We start from the raw sequence: 24701 nt of genomic DNA, 5'->3' as shown, positions 1-24701 counted from the left end.
GTTTTCACTAATCAGTAGCAGTCTGGAAATTTTTTACTCAATAAAAGACAAATACTTTTGGCATAATTGGCTTATTCTTTTAAAATATTATTCAATAGAAGATACCAAAATATCTATATTATATAGTTTAAATGTATTACATAATCATGTAACATATATATACCCACCATTGAGGTTACCTCGTTAGTAAATTGTTGTCATACATAACAAAAATAAAACATGAACAGTTAGACAGGGAACATAGAAGGAAAAAGAAGCAATCTAGTTGAAAATCAAGGAATTTGGAAACGAGTGTCAACTTTATGATTAGTAGTTATTTCAGGAAAACTATTTAAACTTCAGTTTTCTAATGTCTAGATTACAATGAAGGCCATCTTTAAAAATCCATTCCAGCTCATACTCAAGAACATTAAACTTTCCTTTGTGGAGAGATTTTTTTTTCAGGATAACCTACAATTAATCTCTATTATTCATGAAAGACCAGCCATGAAGATTGGAAGTCATTTATGGAGTATTCAATGAAACGTAGCAGACTTCCGGTGAACTCAGGGGGCTGAACACATTTTGGAGGTAGAACAATGAGTGTAGGTGGGAAGGTCATTAGTAGCTGGACAGACCTAGGTTTGCTGAAGTTGCTAAAATGAATGGACATGCATACACAGCAATCACTACTTCATACTCAAGTGCTACAGCTAAAAATGGAGTGCTTTTTGACTGCCCAGAAGGCAGGGCATGGAGAGCCTTGTTTCATCTGGGAGACTATGTGGCCCTTTACAGTGAGATGTCTCAGACTACAGGGCACCATCTGACCATTATTTCTCTAGTGTGTCTCCATTACTTAGATTAAAAAGATAAATTAGTCCCAAATCTAGACATACTTCATGTTACGATATTCCTCTCGCCACTCCCCTCAGGTGACTAAGCAAACCTTAGTCTTATTCTTTGCATAGTAAATATCTCCCTAGCTATGGGGATTCTTAACCACATATTGTAAAATAGAGAAGTACTTTATTGTCTCTACACACATGGGACAGAATGAATACAGAAAACAAGTTAGTTTATTATTGTTTAGTAACAAGTAATTTAGTTGGGACTTAAAGTGAAAAATCTCCAAATTCCTGGCCCTCAATCGATCGTGACTGAGTCTCCTGAAGATTTTTAAAGATCTGTTAATAAGCTAAATGTTTATATCTAATCCATCAGCAAATAGGCTTGCTTACTTTATGTGTGACAAAACCTCAAATGTCTGCCTATGGTACAGAGCCTGTATGTTTCCTCTTACCACTTTTACATTTAGGGCACTTCCTTTTTTCTTGCACAAGAACTAGGACTTCACGTGGAATTTACTCAAGGGTTTGTTATTGTTGCTGTTGTTTGTTTGTATTGTTTTTTATCTCCACAGTTACGTTAGCATGAACGAACCAAGGTTCTCAGTGCTAAGGTCTCAATCACACAAGTATATGGAAACTCATTCTTAAGAAGTAATTCCTAGGGCTGGAGAGATGACTTAGTTAAAGGCTAGGATCACAACCAAAAATATAAGAAGTAATTCCTAGAAATCACCTCTGATACTCACATCAACAATCAAGAAGTCCAACCAGCACCAGGCATTGGTGAAATAGGTTTGAAATCCATAGGCCACCCACTTTAGAAGCATCTCCAGGATGAAGATGTAAGTGAAAACCTTGTCAGCATACTCCAGCATGGTTTTGATTGTCTTTCGTTGCTCAATGTATATATCTTCAAAAGCCTGTGAATCAAGAAAACTTTATTTACTTTAATGCTCTGCCTTCCCAAAAACATTTACAAGTACTTCTAGTATAATATTGAGAACCAAGCAACACTTAGAGGATTATTGGCTTAAATCACTCAAATATTTTTCACCAGGCAGAAGCTAAAGACCAAAGCTAGCTGGGGAATATTGGCACAGGAAAGTTGGCATCTACATTGATTTTATATATGCTGTTATCTTTACTTCTCACCCAAAAGTATCTACCTCAATCACTGCCAAAAGCCATGTTTCCATTCACGGAAGATGAACTAAAGACATTCAGTTCATAAGAGATAGAACTGGCTTCTTCCAACAATATCTTCTGTGATTCCATCTCTTATTTTCAAAGAATTAGCTCATTGTTCTTAAAGAAAGCAAGATTTACAGATAATCCAGAAATACAATTATTTAAGGTAGACTGGAAAACATTTGACTGGGATGTCAGCACAGGGGAATGCCTCTGCAAATGGTATGTCAGTGAGGAAAATACCTAATGGACAAACAGCAGATGTGAAATTCCTTCTGGCTGTTTCATGGTTCTCAAAAAAAATTGCAGAGTTCTCAGCTTTGCATTGCACAGATACACCTATCCTTTTGTTTTCTAAACTGAGTGGGCACTTGAGTATTGCCAGAGCATTGGCTACTTCAATAGAACTTGGTACACAGTCACTTACCAAAGCGCCACTACTGAGGAGAATCATGAACACAATGAATGTCTCAAACCAGTTGTGTTCCACAATGCTATAGCAAGTCTTCCTAAGATTCCACCAGATTTTTCCTTTACCTTCTTCTGTACTTACTTGGCAGAAGGGAAATTTTTTAATGCATCCTAAAAAGCAATATTAATATAATAGATTAGGAAAAATAGACTTTGATCATTAATATGAAAAAAGAACATTTTTACTTCTTCCTTACTCCAACTTAAGCTCATTTTATAGGCAGCCAACTGCTTTACTGCCCAGTTTTGTTTCAACACTCTTCTATATAATGAGTCATACTTAAACTTATAGATTTAGAATTTGTGGAATTTCCATACAGATCCTTGAGTTAAAAAAAATGATTTATTTTTTTAATACAAGTTAGAATCTCTCTGCCTTGAGGCCACTAAGGAAAATAGAGTCTTTTTTTCATCACATTGGTTTGGAAGCAAAATTATATATACAAGTTGTTTATTCATATTCCGATGTGACTCTGGGTACTCACTCCCTTCGTTTTGAGCATAGAAAACCGCACTGTCTCCCTAGGTGTCAGCCATTGTCAGTTTTCTCAAGCTAATTTATATTCAGCCTCGCTTCTTTTCTTAGTCACACCTATGACTCATTTTGCAGCTCATGCCTCTTATTCCGCTCTCCTCTCCTCTGCCTCCTAGACATCATATGATTTCCAATTTCTGTCTAATCTGTTGCTCTCTCTCAGCTACTATTTGTCACATCGAATCCAACCGCAGTGAATCGATAAATCATTACTGATTTCTGTGCAGGTTGAGTTGGTCACTAGAAGAATCACATGGCAGCATGCCAACACTCTACAGCACAGCACCGTTTCCAAACAGCTCTGGTCAGAGCACAGATTAGACAAATGTCGAACTTGGAGGAATGGGTATAATTGCTGTAGCTTGTATAAGTCCAGTTACCCCACTCCTGGTGTATTTTGAAGAAACTGTCATGTCACAATGATGTGACAGTCCAGAATGCCGTGTATTTCAAATATTATTACATCCTGGGGGATAGGGACAACAAGAGCAAAACAGAAAAAAACAACGTATACCCTTAGCACACTTTCTCATTTGTCCAGACACAGGGTTGGCTGTAGCATAATCTGGAAATTTTAAGATCTGGAGCAACTTGTGTGGATGAAACAGGGAAAACAAAATAAATATCCCTTCGCCTCTTTTAAATGAGGCTTATTCAAATTCTGTAGGGATTGAGCATTTCAACAAGTTAGAGTTTCTTTACCTTCAGTAAAGCAAGCTTCTGGCTTAAGGTCCTCCTCAGGTTCAATTTCAGCTTGTTCACCTTCTCGGGGTGGAGCAACATCCACTGTGCTTCCTTCAGAAGAGCTGGTTGCATTTAATTTCTGGAAATAAAGCCCATGTCAAAGATATGAATCTCTCCCCCTTTTACTCTATCATGTGTGGAAAATGGCACCAAAAGTGACATGTTTAATTCTACTGATGACGACACACTAGTAACATGAGCAAGGTCTACTCTTCAGACAGAAAGGACAGTGGTTAGTGCAGATGCTTGGAAAGACAGACAAACTTGCTTTAGAATCTTCATTTGTGCATGAATGCCATGTGCAAGTCAACTATGACTACTCCAGCCACATCACGAAGGTCTCGTAAAGTTCACGGTGCTCTCATCTATACTATTTTATTATTTTAATTAAATGCATCAAATCAGATCACAACTTCCACCTCTTCAGATGGAAGTTTTCAGAGGGCAAAGAGCATCATCAGTTGCTTCTAAGTACTGTCCGTGTTTCTGTAATTTTAGCAAGGCAGGGCTACAGGTTAACATCAATCACACTCATTATGGTTCAGCTTTGAGCTAGATTTTCCTCTGGCTTACATAATTTTCTCCTTACTTTACTAGAAGAGAATGATGGATCACCCCCTCTCATTCCTTTTTGAACATCATAAATGAATGCAACACTTGCAAAGACTTCTAAATGAAATGGAAATTTCTCCATAAATGACATTGTCTGGAGTCTTTATTAGGGGCTCATCCTGAATGCAACGTATGATCAGGCTGCAAAATTTTCCTTTAAATAAATCATTGTGACACAACGTATGGCAAGAATAGCCACCTTAATGTTGCCAGAATGAATATCTAATAAATTTTCTGGGATCATGTGGAAAGACATCATGGATGTGCAGTGTTTTATGGAAACTGAGGCACAGACTTTACATACAGCAAAGCTTATGGGATGTAAAACTTTTACGATGGAAGATCAGCTCGTGGACACACCAGTGGCTTCAAAGCTCCATTAATTTCAGCAGCCAAGTGTTTGGATCACAGTGTTCTAGCCTTTGGAAAGAGTGGATGTGCTATTCTAAAAAGACCTAAATGCTTCCCTAAACAGAAGTTCTATTGGGAGAAATTTGTCTCATCATTCCTGACTTATCTTACATCTCAACGCCGATATGGTTTTAATATTTTTGAAACGTGAACTAAAATCAAAGAGTAATTTTAGGATAGTGCTTGCCTCCTGTGTTGTTATTTTGAGTTAACCATGTGAAACTAAATATATAACAGAATATATTGTTTTATATATTAGTATATGTTTAATATATCATCCTTTCTAGTGAAAAGTATGCTGGAGAAGGGAGCTATTTGATCATTTTGAGCTGATGGTTCTTAAGGTTGTCATACAATATGAATTTTTGCCTCAAATCCCCTTACTTTGGGAAATGTGGGAAAGCCGAGACAGACTTTCTCCTCCCAAGCTTTTTGGGTCCTTTCAGTCAGGCTATTTTTATTCTTAAAAAAGAAAAGCCCAGGAAAGCTGCGACTGAGCATAGTTGTAGCAGCTTCTACTGTGACTCAGGGCATACTGGGTAATTGATACCAGCACTCAGCTTCACCAGTGGTGGATGGGGTGAATACTGTGGCCTTTGATGAGTGGGCACAATTATGCCACTGCATAAATAGCACTGATAAGAAACCAAGGTATTCAAAGATTAGTCATCAAACAGGTTCATGTTCATCTTCATCCTCTTGGCAAGCTATGCTCAGTAATGTCTTCTTAGCATGGCCATGATCTACCTTCTCCATAAATTCTGTCTTACATGACTGCCTCAGTCAAAGTTCACAGTCCATTTAGCTACTACACTTGTTACTTTTGGCCAAATATGCTCTTTTATACATGTGTGTGCATGTTTATACATAGAAGAGTGAACAGATATACATGTATATGTACACAAACATATACTTACACTTACATACCGAGTACACAGTACACATACATATTATGTATTATAATGTCAACTTTATAACCAAATAGTGATTATACATTAAATCTTTATATTGCTTTCATGAAGAGTGAATAGATGGATGTATTTTTTAAGTTACTTTTATATAGAGAGTTACAAAGTTTACTTAACTCCATCTCTACTTTTTGATAAATTATGTTAATACATTGATTTGAATAAAGTCTAGCAATATTAGAAAATGTTTTTAATGAATATAAGTACATTAATATTAGAAACATATACTTCCAAATGGTTTTCTATAGTAACACACATTCAATAAAGAAGCTTGAGGGGAGAATATTATTAGCATTACATAAAAAATACATGCATATATGCTTTGTCATGTGAATATTTTTAGAAAATATACTTACCCTTCACTTCCTACTAACCAATGGTTATTATGTTTAATTTTCAACCAAATTTATCTTATCAATGGTATACTTATGTCTTATATTTAAAAATAAATACCCATTTAACATAATGCTTCATAGTACGATTAATATTAACTACTAACCTGGATGACTAGCTTGCCCAGTGTGGACCACTGGATGCAATTTTTCTATTGTGTTGCCTTAAGATGATAAATGTACAGCTATAACTAACACATCTGAATTTCATAATATCCATGTCCAGTTGGCCCTCGAGATAATGCATATATATCTTAAATAGAGAGGACACTGTTCTATTTTCCCCCCTCTATCTGCCCATGGCTCTGACATTCAGCATGTCTTAACAATAGGTGGGGAAAAGGCCATGTCTTCTTTCTAGTCTTGTCTAAAGAGTAGAATCTGATGATATGGAGAACTGCTTTGTAGCCATCCAAGAGATTTCCTGATTGTTACACATTTTAAGCTTCAGCCCTGGGAAGCTTCCCAAAGAATGTTCAGAGGGATTCTTATAAGTCCTTAGGACTTTCATAAACCAAAGACTAAAAGATGGTATACTAGTTTCTGTCTCGTAAGTGTTTTACAGGAGGCTTCTCCTCTCTGAGAGTTTAAAGTGAGCTTCCACAAGTCAGAGCTCTAGTCCTACTGAGGCCTCATTGGTGAGCAAGGCGACACTGTTGGAAACCCTCAGGCCATATTTTGGTCACAGAAAAGTGTGAATATTTTATTCTGTGAAACGATGAAATCTTGTTTAAACCATGAGAAGACATCAAAGGTAGCCATTTTACTTACATTAGTAAATGAAACCATGAGTTGAGTTCAGATTAAGTGACACAAAATGCCCAATATACTACCTGGTATTCTCGAATCACTGGATACATGAAGAAATTCATATCTGCATTTTCAAATCACTATTTTACTTTCTAAAATTCTTATCACTATGCCAAAACAATTACCAAATTAATTGAAAAGCATATGACTTATTTAAAAGCAGTTGGCTGATGATAAATACAAAGGAAAAAACTTACTTTCATTTATATTGCCAGAATTGTGATACTATAATGACATCAAAAGAGTAAAGAAACCAGAAATGAAATTTACCATATTAAATTACTTAAGTGCATTAAGTAGCCAACATTAATGCTTGTTCTGAGGTAGTTAGAACAAATCAATATATCTGGGACTATAGGCATAACAGCAGAAGGCCTCCAGATAAAACCACATAGTACAAGTTCAATCTTGCTTCCTTGTACTATTTTCTCCTTAACCTGTCCAATATCACATGGCCCTTAAAAGTTAGAGTCTTCCATCCCTTGTAGAGACTGCTGACTCTACAGAAGGATGATGACTTAGGCTCTATGAATGCACGCCGGAAGCAGGATTTAAAATGCAACATTCTCCAGGCCGAACTCAGCCACAGAAAACATGCCTGGCTATAGCAGAAGCCTGGCGCAATGCTGTGGAAGTGCTTGCTGATCCAAGAACCATGCTCTCAAACATGGTACCTGATTGTGATGCTTTCAAGGTGAACTACAACTACCACTCACTCAGAGGAATGGGTTATCTCAACAGAGGAATGACAGAATTAGCCACCAAACAGGCCATGAAGACATTTCCCCCAGATCACGTGACCTTATAGAGCCATTCCTCTCTAGAGGAAGAGCATGAAGAATAGCACTCTTGATATTTTGTCCAATTAAATAATAGAATTTAACGTTCAGAGATAGAAAAGAATGTTAGCGACTGGCCTACTTCCACTGAAATGCGCTCACATTTCATTTTTCAATCAGTGCTCACATTTTTTGACTCTTACAAACTGCTGTATGGTTCAAGAGACAAAATAAAAGATTCAGCCATTACAGATTGCCTCAAAAATCGAGCCATTACTCTCAAGAATTCTCGATTTTGTCATACAGGTAGACGAAAGTCTTTTGAGGGCCTTGGTCTGATAACTTGGATATGAAAATTCATATCCTGCTTTAAAACAGTTTACATGAACAACAAGCAGCCACATACTGAGGCCATTTGTTGTTGCTTGTCCAAGGCAAGAAATGACTAAAACCAATAACTTACTTTTCAACCACTTACTGAGTGGTTAAAAAATATAAACTGCCACCATCTGGTTTCTCCTTGACATATGTTAAATGTACAATACCCTGGGTGCTCCTTTTATGTAAAAATAGCCATATTCATAAAAGCATGGTATGTAAAATGGAAAGTAATTATGCTGTAGGTGGAGAGTAAGGCAAAGGGCATTAAGAAAGTAGGAGAGAAAGACCACTTATCTTGAGAAGGGAGACAAACAGTTCCATCAGAACCAGACTTAATTGGGGTTTCCTCTGCAGAAGAACACCAAAACAGTTCTCTAAAGGTCGAGATGGGTTAAAGTGGCTATTTATATACCCGTCTCTGCCTCTTAAAATGTTATTTGAAAGACACAGTCAAGAAATCAAAAGCTAAAGTCATTTCCCATCATTCATCAATGTCTGAAAATAACACAGTGCTTTTTCCAGTAGACTCAAGAACTCAAACACTTATTCTTTAAAATTTTCACAAAAGCTTCAGAAACGAATTTCCCTGAAAGGAACATGATGAGACCTACAACTTCCCAACATTTTTTCATTCTATTCAGCTAAATCAACAGCAACAGTGTTTTTCCACTTTTCATTTAAAAAAATATTTTTGAATTGGTTGAACTCAGCAATTAAGTCTCAATACTCCTACAGAAGAATGCATGTATAAATTAAACTCACAAATGTCAACTTAAAGTAGATTTTAGCCTGTCAGAAATTTGGCAATGTTGGATTTCTGGTTAGTTTTCCCCCTAAAACTTGCACTTCGGCAGAAATCACGGCCCCAACAGGAGACAATCAAGTCAATAGAGTAAAGACTCAGCTAATCCAGAATACCACAGTATTTGCAGGAGATGACTCTGTTCCTCAGAAAACTATAACCAACCATCAAAACCAGTAAATGTTCCAAGTGGCATTTTTTTGCACACTCAGTCTAAGGGAGAAGAACATTTAGGGAGAAATCAATGTACACAGGGAAATACCAAGTCACAAAAATTAAAATCAAACAAACAAAAACCAAAAACAAGTATACTAGAGCAATGAGTTACTGTGCCAAGCATGTCACATGGCACATGCTTATAGCTTGGAGTCTTCCGTTGGACTACTTTACATTGATCACCGTGTTTTTTTCAGACACTTGACTGAAAATATTTCCAAACTATTCAAAGATCCCTGGTGCTCAAATGCATATTCAGACTAATATCTGGTTTCATCAAGATCCACTACTCCCCTGTTGCTTTTTATAGAGCCTTTCTGAATGCATGAGAGCAAACATTTCCATCTGGAGCACGGGAATTGGTTCAGTTGAAAGTAAAATTCATTGATCTGATTATAATAATTGAAAATGGCAGTATTATCACACGTACACACACACACCACGCACACGCATACGCACATGCACACACAAATACAAATCACTTGAGGCTTATTTTGGTGGCACAGTTTACGTATAAGGGCTGAATCATCAATAACAAAAAGCTGTGGTCTTATTTGTAATGAAATAAAAACAGAAATTACAAATATGCATGCTCTCTTAAGTCTTTGATTGTATCGAATTGTAAGCATTTCTAGTAGGTTTAAAATTGATATATTGTGGCAAATCTTATCCGGCATGCAATTATTTCTGTTTTAAAAACTAAAAGACTAAAGTGGAAAGCCCATCAACAGAATTCAGTATGATGTTGGGACTGCCCATCTCGCCTGACCATGCTGTGATGTGTCACACGCTTCAGCAGAGAGCAGCTGGGCCAGCCTTGCACTTCCTTGCCGCGGCAGGGGAAGGATTATAGCTGCAGAGCATGCAGGCCAGTCAAAATTCATTTAGGAAGTGAGTGTACGAGCACAACTTGCTTGGGTAACCTGGGTAAAAGTGGTGGCTCGAACCTCTGGATGCTTAAAAAACACCAGAGCGGCATTCTTGATGGCGCCAGCTTGGTCTCACCCCTGTGAGAAGTAAGAACGGTCAGAAGTGAAGGTCATGGTAGGCTATGGCTAGACTGAATTTGGAATTCAGCTAATAACGTGGTCATTGAAAGCATACATTCTAAATCTTTCCTTTCGGAAGATAAGCCAGTAATCCTTTAAACATTAAATTAGACAGATCTATAGTCATCATGATTATGTGAACATTAAAACCATAAAAAACAGAATGGTACATTAGAGAATGCTACACTTTTTGCAGAAATTCGAGTTTCCTTAAGTTAAAAATAGATGTATTTTGAAATTCCTGTCTTCAATGTTTTTTCATGCAAAGCTTTGAGTTTGTTTCCATACCAGTCTGTTTATATAAGTGGCATATACATACGCATATAATGAACACATTTATGAAGTACACATTAGGTAATGCGTATAATACTAGAGTTTATATCTATATCAGGGATTATGAATCTCTGGCATCAGTTCTAGTCATATTTTATTACAGAAATGAGTGGAAATACTTGAGTAACTCAGGTTTTCAAATCATATAAGTTGATTGGTTTACTACCTAATGTAGTAAGAAAATGTATTCAATTTAGAAATGTTTTCTCGTTTTAAGGATAAATGTATTAAAACTCTGTTGTGTTCAGCTTAATGATTGCTTACTCTGTAAGCAAAACCAAAGGATATCACATGCTCTCCAAAGTAGAACTCAATGCTTTACTTCAGCTGTGGTCCAGAAACTAGCAAAAAACAAACAAACAAACAAACAAACAAAACAAAACAAATGAAAATAACACTTGTGTGTGTGTGTGGTGTGTGTATATGTGTATGTGTGTGTGGGGTGTGTGTGTGTGTGTATATGTGGTGTGGGTGTGCACGCGCTCCTGTCAGGGTGGTGAATATGTTAAGTACACTTAGGTAGAATTTAGCTAAATCTGCCCTGTAATGTTTGTGTATAGCAATATTTGCTATTGTTTTTAAAAGTTCTATGTCATGTGATGTCTCTGAGCATATATGAGAATTTTCCTATTGCTTTTGCAAAGTTTTTATGGTACTAACTTAAATATATTATCCACATAAAATTTAATGTTGAATAAATGAAAACTTCATTGTTTATTAAATGGAACATGATATCAAGAAACATACATAATGTTTTGATTATTCTTTAAGAATTTAATACATTGAATTTTGATCCTATTCCATCCCTACCCAGATCCTCTCTCACCTCCCTACCACCCATCTTCTCATATATATATATGTATGTATATATATATATATATATATAAATAATTAATATTCTGTATGTGAATGTTTTTCCTGTACTTATGGATGTGAACCATCCAGTGCCTTTGGAGTCCAGTGCCGTGTCAGATCCCTTGTAACTGGAGTAAGAGATAGATGTTACCTATCATGTATGTTCTGGGAATCTTCTGATTCCTCAGAAGAGTGCTGTAGGTCTTCTGCAAGTGCAGCAAGTGCTCTTAATCTCTGAGGCATCTCATCAGTCACACACCAAAACAATATTTAATATTGTTTTTTAATGATCATTTCAAAATCTAGCAAAGTATGTATGTATATGCTTATGTTTACTTTGGTGATGTTCCTACTAACATTTATATATTAAAAATGTCATTAACTTCTGTAACTGGATTTCATCTATTCAAAACTAGGTTGAAAGGGTATAGAATTATAGAAATTACTCAAGAATAATTTGTGGAGGATACAAATGTTTTCCAGGAATTGATGATGAATGACAAATTATATCTTAATATTCTAAGCTTTAAGATGTTTAAGCCATTAAAAAGAAATATCTGTGGATCTTAAGGAAGCTTTGAAATATATTCAAAGCAGTTTTTGACAGAAACAAATGGAGGTATTTATTCTTAATAAGGCCACTGATATCAGTCTCTGTTACTGATGTAATAGAAGTTCCTTTGTTTTGCTTTGGCTTTTCTGTCATTTCTTAACCTTACACTAGCCAAGCAATTCTGTCCTTAGCTTTACTATATTTTTGCCTTATAATTATTTTTTGACCTCTCCTATTTTTCAGGGAATCAAATAATTTTAAGCCTAGCATTATTTAGTCTACTTTTAGCTCTGACCTCTGACTCTGACCAACACTGTTACCTTGAACCCAACCATCCCTTGTTTTCTACAGGGAATCAGTTCCAGGACTCTACAAAATCCAAACCAACAGATGTATAAGTCCTGTATAGAAACTGGTGTAGTATTTGTAGTCCATGCATTAACATATACAATAATCTTGTATATAGATTATCTATAGTACAAAATACAATGTAAATAATTATTACCCTTCATTCTTTTAGGGAACAATGGGAAAACAGTATGTATCTATTCAGTAGGCATGTTTTTGGGTGATCTTTTTATTCAGAGTTTGAATGAACCCTGGTAAGCAGAATCTATGGGTATGATATGCAAAACTTCAACTCCGAATCTAATCTAACTCTTTCTACACAAACCTGGTCACCTTTCTCAGAAGACCTTATCAGGCAGCAGAATTGCCACTTGTCTGATTCCTCAGATTTTTGAGGTCTGTTAAATTGCCAATTACTCTCAGTTCTCTTTTTAGTTTAGCCCAGAATGTCAACATCTCATTGCTATAAAATGTGTAAGATAGTCTCCATTATCTCTCAGCCTAAGATCCTTTGCTCTTTAATAACAGATGTTCTAAGATACCCCTTGCTAATTGCTTCTGTTTCGGAGGACTCCTTCGTGACCATGCAGCCAATTCTGACTTACTTTGAAAGGCTGCAGTCTGAAGCTTCCAGACACACCCACACATCCTTTGCACTGTGCCCTGCTCTCCACTCACCTCAGGATTAGGAGCTCATCATCAACCCTGACTCTCCCTCTGTAGAACAATATCTTTTCACTTTTTATGATGTGACCCAAATATGAGGCCTATTTCAGTCTTCTCTCATTTAATCTCTCATCCCATTCTTAAACGCCTAAGAATTTAAAGCAGGCCTGTAAGACCAAACTTTGAAATAGTTTTAGTGACATCTGAGCTTGTTAGGAACCACGTGATAAAGACTGTCTTTGACGAAACTGAACAAAGTAATCAATGAATGACTGCTAGTCCTTTAGTATTTCTTTTTAAGTCAACCCATGCCAGGTGACACAAAATAAAGACAGAACTGAGTCTTAGTCACTAGGATGAGTGACATAAATTAGATGTACTACACACAATTTGTGTACAACTCTGAATATAAACATTGCTACTTCATTTTGTTCTTATTTTTTAGTTTTAAAACACATTCTAAAATACGAAAAGAATGTGACCACTGTGAGTTGTGATGCCATAAACTTCTAATAAGGACTTTTAGAGCAAATTATCTTGGTATAACTGGTTTTCAAAGGCTCCAAGAGAATTCACAAAATCAAACATCATTGGTCTGATTCCTGGGGTGTTGATGTTATCCCCTCCAGCTAAAGATCTTTTATAACACCATCTGTGCTAGATTAACTTCCAGCTGTTACGTCCAAAGGCCATAAATGAATAATAATAAAATATTTTAATTGAAGTAATGCTACTAAGCTACTGTCATTACACCCAATGAGCTCAAATCATAGCACAAGAAAATTTTCTTTGTTCATTCTATCAACTACACACATGAGAGTAAATTTCCCATCTAAAAATTCACTATAATCTTCAAATGTTATTTCTCAGTATTTTCAAGGTAATATAGAACATATCTTTGATAGGAAAAGTATCAGTATGGCTTGACCCTTCCTAGTAAACACAGTACTTTCATAGATAATGTACTCTTATGATAAATGAAATACTAAATGTGAATAAAGACTACATAAATTTTTCACAATGATGGCACACCACGGTTAAAATATAGTTCATTGAGTTTTCTAAAATGAATAACTAATGAGGGAAAAGGTGTTAAATAGTATCTCTTTTGTTTAGGGTTACATTTTAAACCAGGCTTTCAAGTTATCAAGAAAATGAACATTTTAATCATTCAAATTGTGATTTCCCTTGGAAAGCTATAATTAAATGAACTTACCTGTTTGTCATGATGTTCCAACATTATCCTACGATATTAACCTGTTTTTGTGTGTGCTGTTGGGTACTCAAGGACCTCGTGCATGCTAAAACTATCTTACCCTTTAGTTATATACCCAACTCATTAATTTCTGTTGATAAAGCACCTACAGGCAAAAATAATACAGAGTAGCCATACTGCATGGATAATGCAAAAAGTGCAGCCTGAACTGAAAAGCACGCTTACCTCTTTGCTTTCTTCCAGTTCTGACTCACTGCTGAACTCTTCTGTATTTAAATTCTCAAAGTCAGACTCTCCCACAGCAATGGGCACAGTCACAGTGAGGCTGGGGTTGTTGATGAATGACATGTAGTCATTTTCATCGATTACGTATTTCTCCACGCTGCTTCCGGTACCTACACCACTGGTGGTTCCATTGCCATCTTTAAGGTAGTTAAGCTCTTTGCTTATTTCAACACCTGTGTTATTGGACATGCAGCTGTCTATTTTGTTGCCTTCGTGAATTTCTATCACTTTTGGCTTTCTAAAAAATGCTTTTCGGAAGCAGTCCCGTATCTTAATTTTCACATAGTCAATCCCCTTTTGCATCCTTCCCACTGCGATCTGGAGGTTGTTCATTTCATTATCATCATCTGTAGCAGCAAGGTTGTCTGAACTAAAAGAACTCAACAATAAGGCCAGAAAGAGGTTCAGAACCTAAAGACAAAAGAGAAAAAGGTCCATGTTAAAACTGACACACGGGTAAGAGGAGTCAGTAAGTGGAGCTCAGATCTTTGCTACAGTGGTTTTATGAAATGCTTTTGAATGATTAGTGTACATCAGGCTCCACATTAAAGTCACACAATATTGGAAGGGCATGATCATGTCTATCCGTGGTAAAGGGGAATAGTAACTCAGAAGCCCCTCTCCACTGAGAATAGCAGGGGGAAGAAAAGAAACAATTAAATCAAGTCTATCCAGACTTGCCAGTGAGAAGACAAAAATCCTAGTTTCAATGACTTTTGTCATACCCACAAAACATGCTATTTTCATTTTCATTATCAGGCTTGTCCATGGAGTGTCTAGCTACATGTGTACAAATAATCAGTCTATCTAATAATCCGCTAATTTGTACAAAACCAATATGTAGTAGAAACAGATTTCTTTGGTCCCATGGCTACAAACTGTAGCAGCAGAGACAGCAAATTACACAAGGGTTAATATAGTTCCCATCCAGCATACTTTAAAATTTGGGTGTTCAAATAGTGTCGAAAAGTCTAAAACGTTCTAAGGTTCAGCCAGACTCATATAATACAAATCCCTTCTCTCTTTAGATTTGTTCGTTGTGACTCACAGCAGGGGATACCTGCTGGTCTGTGGCTATTACAGGGATAACTCATAAAGTCTGATGTAAAAGGATATTATTTACGCACAGGGATATTTTTAGCCTAAAATGTAATTACTGACTTTCCTCATGTAGTAGGAGGATAAATGCAAACTAGTATCTCTGGGTTGTTCTCTGTTTAAACATCATATTTTGTTCTGAATTTAGGGCTATCTAATTTTCTATTTTAAGAAAATAATGTGTATGTCCCACTATCATTCTTTTGAGCATTATTTGAAGTATACCCCTCAAAAGGAAGACTTTATATGACTGTGTAGGTACTTATCATACCCATATATGGTTCAGGAATTTAAGTATTAAAACACATACTTTTATGTTAGGACTTTAAAAATCATTTACATTTGTTCTTGGACAATTTCGTTCATGTATACAATACACACTGACCACGCCCACCCCATCCCCACCCCTGCTACACCTATCTATCTGTCTTCTCCCCCCAAATCTCTCTTTTTCATTCAAATCTATTCCTTTTATCCAACGTGATTAACTGGAACATTGCCATTGCCATAGCTTTTTGGAGTTAAGGAGGCTCAGCTGTGGGTAAGCAACTAAAGACAGTTTGTCCATCCTCTTCTAAAGTCTAAGGAATGTCTTAAAGTAAGTATTTAAAATTTGTTCTCTCTGTGTCTCTCTGTCATCTCTGTCTCTGTCTCTCTCTCTTCCTCTGCGTGTGTGTGTATGTTGTATTTGTTTGACTCTTTTCTGTGTAGGCTTGCATGTACATACATACATGTTTGTATGTGCGTAATTATTCATCCTACCTTGTTATTTACTTTAATAAAGTAAATTCAGTTAAGAACATATTTTATACCCTACAGTAATTATAAACCACGGCTGAAGGAGAATACTTTATTTCTTCAAAGTTTGTCTTTAAAATTTGTGTCTTATCCACACCTTTAAGTAACTCAATGTGAATTATGAACATGTGAAAGGTAGTTGTATTTTTAGGGTTTAAAGAGATTATCATATGAAAATAATATCAGGTTACGGTTAGTCTAGATGAGGAAATATATTTTTCTTGACATGAACAGTATTTTCAACCGCCAAGCATGCTTTAAATGCACCTCTAATCCTCATATCCTCCATAGCATGTACGTTTTTACCCCATGGTCACAGGCAGGGAGCTCCGACTTCAGAGAATTTAAATAAGATGGTCTTTTAGTGATTGCCTGTAGGGGGATTTGACATTCAGCTGCTGGCAGTAAAATTGGAGAGATATTTACTGCTGAAACCATTGTATTTCCTAAGGCCCAAACTCTTATTCACAAAGATCTGCGGTACATACGTACCACAAGGTTCCCAATCACCATGACCAACATGAACACAATAAGGCACATGGTCTGACCCGCGACCTCCATGCAGTCCCACATGGTCTCTATCCACTCTCCACACAGCACACGGAACACGATCAGGAAGGAGTGGAAGAAGTCGTGCATGTGCCAGCGCGGCAGCTTGCAGTCCTCGTTGATCTTGCAGACACACTCCTTGTAGCTCTTTCCAAAGAGCTGCATGCCGACCACGGCAAAAATGAAGACGATGATGGCCAACACCAGGGTCAGGTTGCCCAGTGCGCCCACCGAGTTGCCGATGATCTTAATGAGCATATTCAGTGTGGGCCAGGATTTTGCCAACTTGAAGACTCGTAGCTGTAATGAAATAAAAGGAAATGTAGTATGCTTGGGAGCCAGATTATTATTTTATGAGTAGATCATAATGTAGATTCAAAACAAAAGGGTAATGATAACATTAGAGTTATAAATCAAGTCATATCATTTAAACGCATTTTTTCTTTATAATTCTCATTTTAGACGTACTGATTCTCATTTTAGATTTCCCTATGAAAAATTACTACTTTACTATAACAGACACTGTTAATGCATCAACTGTCACTTCAGATTCTACTCTTAAAAATGAAAAGGAACATTGAAAATATGGAATACATTTTCTTTTTCTTAAAAGAGGTGTGAAATAAGATAATTCGATTTTTAGAAGCTTTTGTTCAATTTGAAATGTACATATACTTTTTATGTATAATTGAAATGTATATATAATTCCAAACAAAATATAGGTACTTTTAGCAATTATTTTTGCTAGAATTCAAAACATTTTGTGATATCATTATTTAAAATACCAAATATATCAAACATTTTTTTATGTGTTGAATTTGTTTTGTTTTGTTTTAGAGACACAATCTCATGTAGTCCAAGCTAGCCTCAAACTCATGTTATATCTGAGGGTAAATCTAAACTAGTTCTTCTGACTTCATCTCCCAAGTACTGGTATTAGAGATATACACCACTATTCCCAGCTTCTACATGCTTTAAAGTAGTTCCTCTAATAAGAGTAGAGTTGATTAAATTCCTGACATTAACTGGAGCTTAATGTTTTTTAATTTCTTAAAATTAAAGAATTTCTTCTTTTCCATTTTCTTTCTTCACCTCACACATATACAATGAAAACAGTTTCAGAGTATAAAACTAATTTAGAAGGGGCATATATATTTTTTTTAACGTCTCATACATATTGAATTGTAGACTATTTCAGTCATTATTTATTATTCTAGAAAGTAGATTATGCTTATCTTGAAAGGTCATGGTTGTACATTTCCTGGGGATATTGACTTGTGTAATTAAAATTCTATTTCACAGACTATGATAATTATATAAACACACATTTAAAACTGAATGCTATGCTAATGAGAGACGGGACACGAAGAGCAGGAGATACCAGTCTGAAGGACCGAAGCACAGACAGCCCCTCCACGTTTGCCAGGCCGAGCTCCATTAAACTCAGGCTAACAATAATTCCGTCAAAAATATTCCAGCCCTCTTGGAAATAATAATAGGGATCCATGGCAATGACTTTAAGGACCATTTCGGCTGTGAAGATCCCAGTGAAGACCTGGAGGGAAACAGAGAGAGACGCTTGAGCAGCGCTGAGCACGGATGTTGCAGGAATCACCAAGAGCGCTAAACCATAGCAAATACAAACATCTGACCTCTAAACAAAACAAATCAATATAGACTTAGAAATGTCCTCACAAGCTGCCATTGTGCTGAATAGATTTGTCTTATTTAACAAATCAGCTGGATTTCTAGGGAAAACAAACTTTAAAACCTTTCACTGTGCACGTTTTCAGTCTGAGTCTGGATAATAGCTCTGGCATTATCATCATTGTGATACGTTATGTGGCTACAAAACAGCACATTTACTTTTTTGTAATATTATAAAAAATGGTGCAAAATGCATTATTGGGAATAAATCCACATATTATTGGAAGTCTAAAAATTACTTAAAATTGGTAAAATATATATATACATTTTACTTGTAAATTTTGTAGTTTTCTTTAATGGGTTGCAGTTTGTTTCTGTATTTTACAGACATTCTTGAAACATAAGAGTGTCTGCCGCAAATGTTTTGTAATAATGGTCTCTGGCTGCCTGCCTCAGAATTAAGGTTAATGGATTAATAGAGAAAGGAACTGCAATTTAATTGGAACAAGCAGGAGGATACCCTCAGTATTACACATCCATAATTAAGAATACTATGGTGAGAATAGAGGAAATGTGTATTTGACAATCAAAACAAATAAAACAGAGCACATTAAACATTGATTTCAAACTTGAAACCACAGGCAATGAAAATGGAAGCACATGATGGGTTGTGTGTTAATTATTCCTGCCAAAATCTTTTTAAATAGTCATCCTAATTCTTTATAGGTAAAGGGTCTATTTTATGATGGTAAAGTCAAAGTTACTAAAGCAAGTCAGCCTTTGAAGAAGCTCTGTCAAAATAAATTTACTAGAATCGTTTGATATGTTAAAACATCGTATTTCTTTTTAAATATCCAGAGGCACTCTTATAAATGCAGAAATATAGCCAATATCTCATTTTTAAATTGTACAAATATTTTTAAAGGAAATACTCGTTTCAGAAACATATATAAACTGCTGTTAGTTATGTCACTCATATAAAAGTAAAATACATATTGTAAGCTATGTGGGATACATTTGAAAAATGATGTTTTCATTTGATACAGTAGCTCACCATGGGATTTTATTTTATTTTATTTATACAAATAGTTTCCCTGGTGAACTTCAAATGGTCTCTAACTCAAGTGAATTCGATTTCTGTAAAACCTTCAGAGGCGGATATTATTTAAAATAGGCATCTTGGTGATAGAAATGCTTTAAGACAAACTAGGAACTATTTAGCTAAAGGATCTTCAATATTTTTTCCTACAGAAAATAAAAATTAAACTCTTTGGTTCTGCTGAGATGGCTCTCTCTCCCACAGCTAGCAAATGCATACATCAGAGTCGAGCTTTCATCCAAAATGTAATGCCACCATGAAACTTCTCCTTAACAATGTTTGAATGAACATTCTCACTTCAAAATTACAAACATTTGTCTTAAATGTTTCTTTTTCTCTTCTCTTCTTTTCTTTTTCCTTTCTCCTTTCTTTTCTTCTTTTTTTTTTTTTGCTTAAATGTTTCTAACTTAGGTCCCCAAAGCACTGGTAATGCTGTTGTATTTTTCTGTAGTTTTAGTACTGTCAGATAACTTGTTAAGGAAAAGCTTCTTTAACGTAATATGATGCATAGACTGGTTTATAGGATCCCTGTACTAGGAGCTTGAATTTTAAAATGGCCAGAAAAACAAACAAACAACCCAAAAGACAACATCCTGTGAAAATATGGAGTAGCAGAAAGAGACTCAACAGAGAATTTTATGTTTCCGGATACTCGAATTGAACCAATCCAATCATCTGGGAAGGAATGTAATGTTTATGTATTGTAGAAAGAAACTACAGAAAAGTGAACTCCTTGATCAAAGTCAAGTCAGAAGATTCCATAACCCTTTTGTAGTCTTTTGTTCTTAACTTAGCCTACACGTTTATGGTTTCATATATAAATCACTACATAGTTATTTGAGAAACATAGGCTAACCTATTGAAATGATCTTGCATTGGGAGCTTCAATAAACTCACAACAAAATTTGACCATTTATCATCTATGATGCATAATTTAGGACAAGTGAACTCTTTCATTAAGACTCAGACTTGAAGCTCTTTTGACTTCTGCTTTTCCACCTGATTATCCTACCATCCAAATTGTATCATCCTCATACATACATATGCATCAGCTTCAACATTGAAAGATCATAAAAAATCAATTTCCATCTATATTCTGGAAAATTTTGAAAATATTCCTCATTTATTCAATTTCCCCAACATCCCAATATCCTGGGAAAAACATAAGGGCTAAGAGCAGAAATATTTTCCATCGACACTTCAATGAAAGGTTCAAGAGGTTAATGGTGTGCATGTGGGAGGAAGGAAGCAGCTCAGTGAGCGCGTGCTGGATGCTCGCACACTGCTAGATTCTTTCAGCTTACCTCATTTGACCTGTACTGCAGCCTCAGAGATGGGCATCATGACACCCATTTCAACAAGAAAAGAACAAAGCTCAGAGTGTTGTACCTTTCCAGAGAGAATATTATTCATCTACAGTGACAGTTATAACCTACTGGCTGTTGACTCTAAAGTGAGTGTTATTTTTACAAAAGCCTGACTCCCAAAGCAGCCTCTTTGGGAGCAGAAATACCCAGTCATTTGTTTATTGAGGAACTACAATGCAGACACAGTCAGTGAGAGACACAAAACAAAAACAGATGCAGGGTCTGCCACTGAGAAATTCATAACAGATGAAAAAACCCACACCTTCTGGTATAAGAAAATTCATTAGGGATTAAGGTAAAGTTGCTTAATGTGGGCTGAATACATGACAGAAGAGAAAGACAAGAAAGAGGAACTTGGAAGAATCTGAATTGAGATGCGAGAACATTCTAAATGTGGCTGTAGAAACCAATGAGCAGACAACTATTTAAATACACAAACTTCAGTGTGGCATTTGTGTGGTGTTGTGACAAGGCTTTTCTGATGTGGCTGACGGGGGTTATAAAGCAAACAAGACATGAATGCCAGAAATATTTTTCAAGTTTTTAAGAGTAAATGATAAATACCCCGAAGGAAGAAATAATGGATTTCATATCAAGTTGATATGGGGAATAAAGAAAACGTTAAGTCCTAGTGGCTTTAACAATTTTAGCTTTGTGGCTAGAAGGGTCTGTTAAATGTGACACAAAATTGAAGTGAGGATGATAGCATTTCTCATAAGTGGTGAGAAGGATGGGCATTCAGCTATGACCATACAGTGCTTAAAGCAATCCTTGGTCAATGATCTGTGTCACCGGGGCACACAGAAAGGAGTCAAGCTCATGCTGCATCATCCCTAAAGTTGCTGGGATGTAAAAATATTGAGGAAAAAGCACCATAAATGATGTAAGGAGTGATTGATGTGATCAAAAAAAAAAAAAAAAAGGACAATCGGGAAAAATTCAGCATCACAGCACAATAGGTGTCAAAGTTGAAGAAAAAGGTGGGTGTTCTCCTTCATCATTCAGTACAGAGAGGATGAGGTGAGTTATAAGTATGTATATTTATGCCACTGTCTCCCCAACATTCCTTTTCATCCTTCTGGAGGGATAAATTACTCCACCTGTGTGACTACTCGGGGACGGCCATGTTTTCAAATGGCCACACCTAGTCCTCCTTCCGAGGCTGGTTATAAAAAAAGTGAATGTCTATGAAATATGTACAACATGGTTCTAGCTTGAAAACTTTGTGCTGGAATTCAAAAGGAATTTATCTCTTTTTGATTAAGTCGTGTGAGTTGTACCACATGTGAGCTACCCTAGTGCTGAGAGATGCTGCAAATGTTTGCACTGCCCCCGCAAGACCAGTTTCTGCATCCCAGCTGCATCACCAGCCTTCACAAGGCTTGGTCCTTCATCTTTTGTGTCTGATGAGGCAACTCAATTCTCATCATTCAAGTGCTACTGGGATAGTAAAAGGAAGATGTTAATTTAATAATATATGTGAACTCAACCATCAAGTTGAAACTCTAGGGAAGAGATAATAGGAGTGAAGTTGTATTAGGCAGAAGAAAAAAAGAGTCTAATATTTTGGGGAAATAGATATCTACCTTACAAACAATGAATTAGCCTTTACACCCTTCACACTGAAGAAACTTTTGAGGCTTAAGGTTTAACTTCTGAAATGCTTTCCAACTATCAAGAACCTTAGGACTTCTTTTCACCCACCTTCCCTCCCTGTTTTCTTCTCTCCATCTCTCTTTTTTTTCTTTTGAATCAGAATCTTACTATGTAGCACATGCGGGTCTAGGAATCGTGGTCCTTCCTGCCTGAGCCTCTTGATCATTTGGATTTTCAGTGTGTGTCCCCATGCCTACTTCTGATCACCTTATTTTGAACGCACGGTCCTCATCGGAGACTTTATGTCCCTAAAGATTGGGAATTTCTAGTGCAAAACTGATAGAAAAACTGTTTCATAGAGTACATTTGTTGGTCACAATTGGAGATTCTTGCAATTGAAAGCCCTGGATAGAGCTCTTTGATCAGAAAAAATAATGTGATCATCTTCATGCCTTAACAAGCCAAGCAGCATCCACCTTCTTTTATGACTCCACAAAGGAGTTATATGCCCCAGTTAAAAAGTACTTTCCAGAAACTACAGTAAAGAATAATTTATCCCAAATAATTTGTGGGAACATTTCTGGACCTTAGGTATTCAGGATTCATTGGAGGAAAATGAGGACACTCATTATGATTCTCTTCTTGTCTTTCCTATAGTGGTAAGTATTAATTAGTACTAGATTTGACACATTCAATTATAAGGACAAATTTATGTCTAAATGCAGAAGGTTAACACATTAAACACTCATGTAGCACAGAGGTTACAGACAGCACAATTATCATGCATGTCCGTGGTTTATGGTCTTAGAGAAAAATGTCCATCTGTACAAAGACACAAAGGCAAGTTCAACTCATCTGAGTGAAAATGATGGATAAAACATAAATGTATTCATAGTCAATTATGTGTGACAATAGACACTTAAACATCTTCTATATTCCAAAGTGCACTACAGGTGTGCCATGATGCTAGGACAAGGACCCAGAGGGAAGCAAAACACATGAATTCAGGTCCTCTGGGGGGAATATAAAACTGCTTCTTAAATTTTTTCTTTTTGCAATGAGCTTTGGAGCATCCTGATCTGGGCAGGGTTTTCTATTGTATGTGCTTTAATGCTCAAAATGCCTCTAAGGTGTACTCATAATCATGATTTGTGGGTTCTACAAAAGGCTCGGATATAAGCATGGAAATAGCAGTACATAATATGATGTGAGTACAGATGATAAATATTGTATCTTAGTGAACCAGAGAGCAACTAGTTTCCTGTAGCTCAACAGAAAAGATATTCAATAGGAAAACAGCATCTTTGAATAGTCAAACTCTCACACGGTGCAGTTTTCCACATTTTGACTGCTACTGAATGTTTCAGAAAAGAAGCTAACCAAATAAAATAGATAAAAATATTTAAGTTTTCTGGTGATTTTCTTCCACGGACTTCTGTGGGTGACCAAAGGAAGCCCTGGGTATATGAAGGCTTGAGTGAATATGTATTGTTGATATGAACCACCAAGTCAAGAACCTTAGCCTCCGAACCATGGGAAAAAAATGAGCAAAGTCCTCGTCCTGGGAGAAAGCCTCAAAAGAAGGGCAAAGCCTTCCTCTGATGCATGTGCGGTCCATGACATTGTCAGTGTGTTCAGAAAACATCCACCATAGTTTCTGCCTATCCTATGTTTACAATCTGAAGACTGCTCCTCAACAAAGACTGGTTCTGCTGAGATTGACTAAACCTGCTTCCTTGATTCAGCTGTGTGTAATGACCTTGCCTCGTTGTCTACCTGCACGTCAGAACCCGACCTCCTTGTTCAACCATATGAAACTACTTCACCTCTCTGTTCAACTCTATATAATAAACACACTGAGCTTCCAGGGACTGAAGCTTCTCTATCAAAAAGCCCACTCCACCAAATCCCAGCTAATCTTTGTCCATGTGTCTGTTACTCTTCTTTCATCTCCCATTGTCCCAGTCAGACCCATGCCTGGAGCCTTGCAGGAATGCAACAGCCTTCACAGAAAGATAAAGCATCCAGGTATTTGCCTACTGAAGATTAAATATCAAAATATTTACCAGTACTTTATAATTGGCAATGAACTCTATACTGAGT

General features: G+C 36.4%; 1 protein-coding gene across 6 annotated transcripts in view; it reads right to left on the bottom strand.

Annotated features, from left to right (window-relative positions):
- The window catches only part of Scn3a (sodium voltage-gated channel alpha subunit 3), a 105674-nt gene that overhangs the window by 19223 nt on the left and 61750 nt on the right, over window positions 1–24701 (bottom strand). For all 6 annotated transcript variants that reach the window (XM_028769313.1, XM_028769309.1, XM_028769312.1 and 3 more), the window contains 6 exons: window positions 18271–18444; window positions 16833–17189; window positions 14385–14855; window positions 3727–3847; window positions 2446–2600; window positions 1577–1750 (listed from right to left, as the gene is read on the bottom strand). In XM_028769313.1, the coding sequence (XP_028625146.1) occupies window positions 1577–1750; window positions 2446–2600; window positions 3727–3847; window positions 14385–14855; window positions 16833–17189; window positions 18271–18444 (1452 nt within the window). The remainder of the gene's footprint in view (window positions 1–1576; window positions 1751–2445; window positions 2601–3726; window positions 3848–14384; window positions 14856–16832; window positions 17190–18270; window positions 18445–24701) is intronic.

The sequence above is a fragment of the Grammomys surdaster genome, unplaced genomic scaffold, assembly GCF_004785775.1.
Source record: "Grammomys surdaster isolate TR1022 unplaced genomic scaffold, NIH_TR_1.0 191, whole genome shotgun sequence".
Lineage (NCBI taxonomy): Eukaryota > Metazoa > Chordata > Mammalia > Rodentia > Muridae > Grammomys > Grammomys surdaster.
Note: the sequence above shows the minus strand (reverse complement) of the source record. Positions and strands in the feature narration are given on the sequence as shown.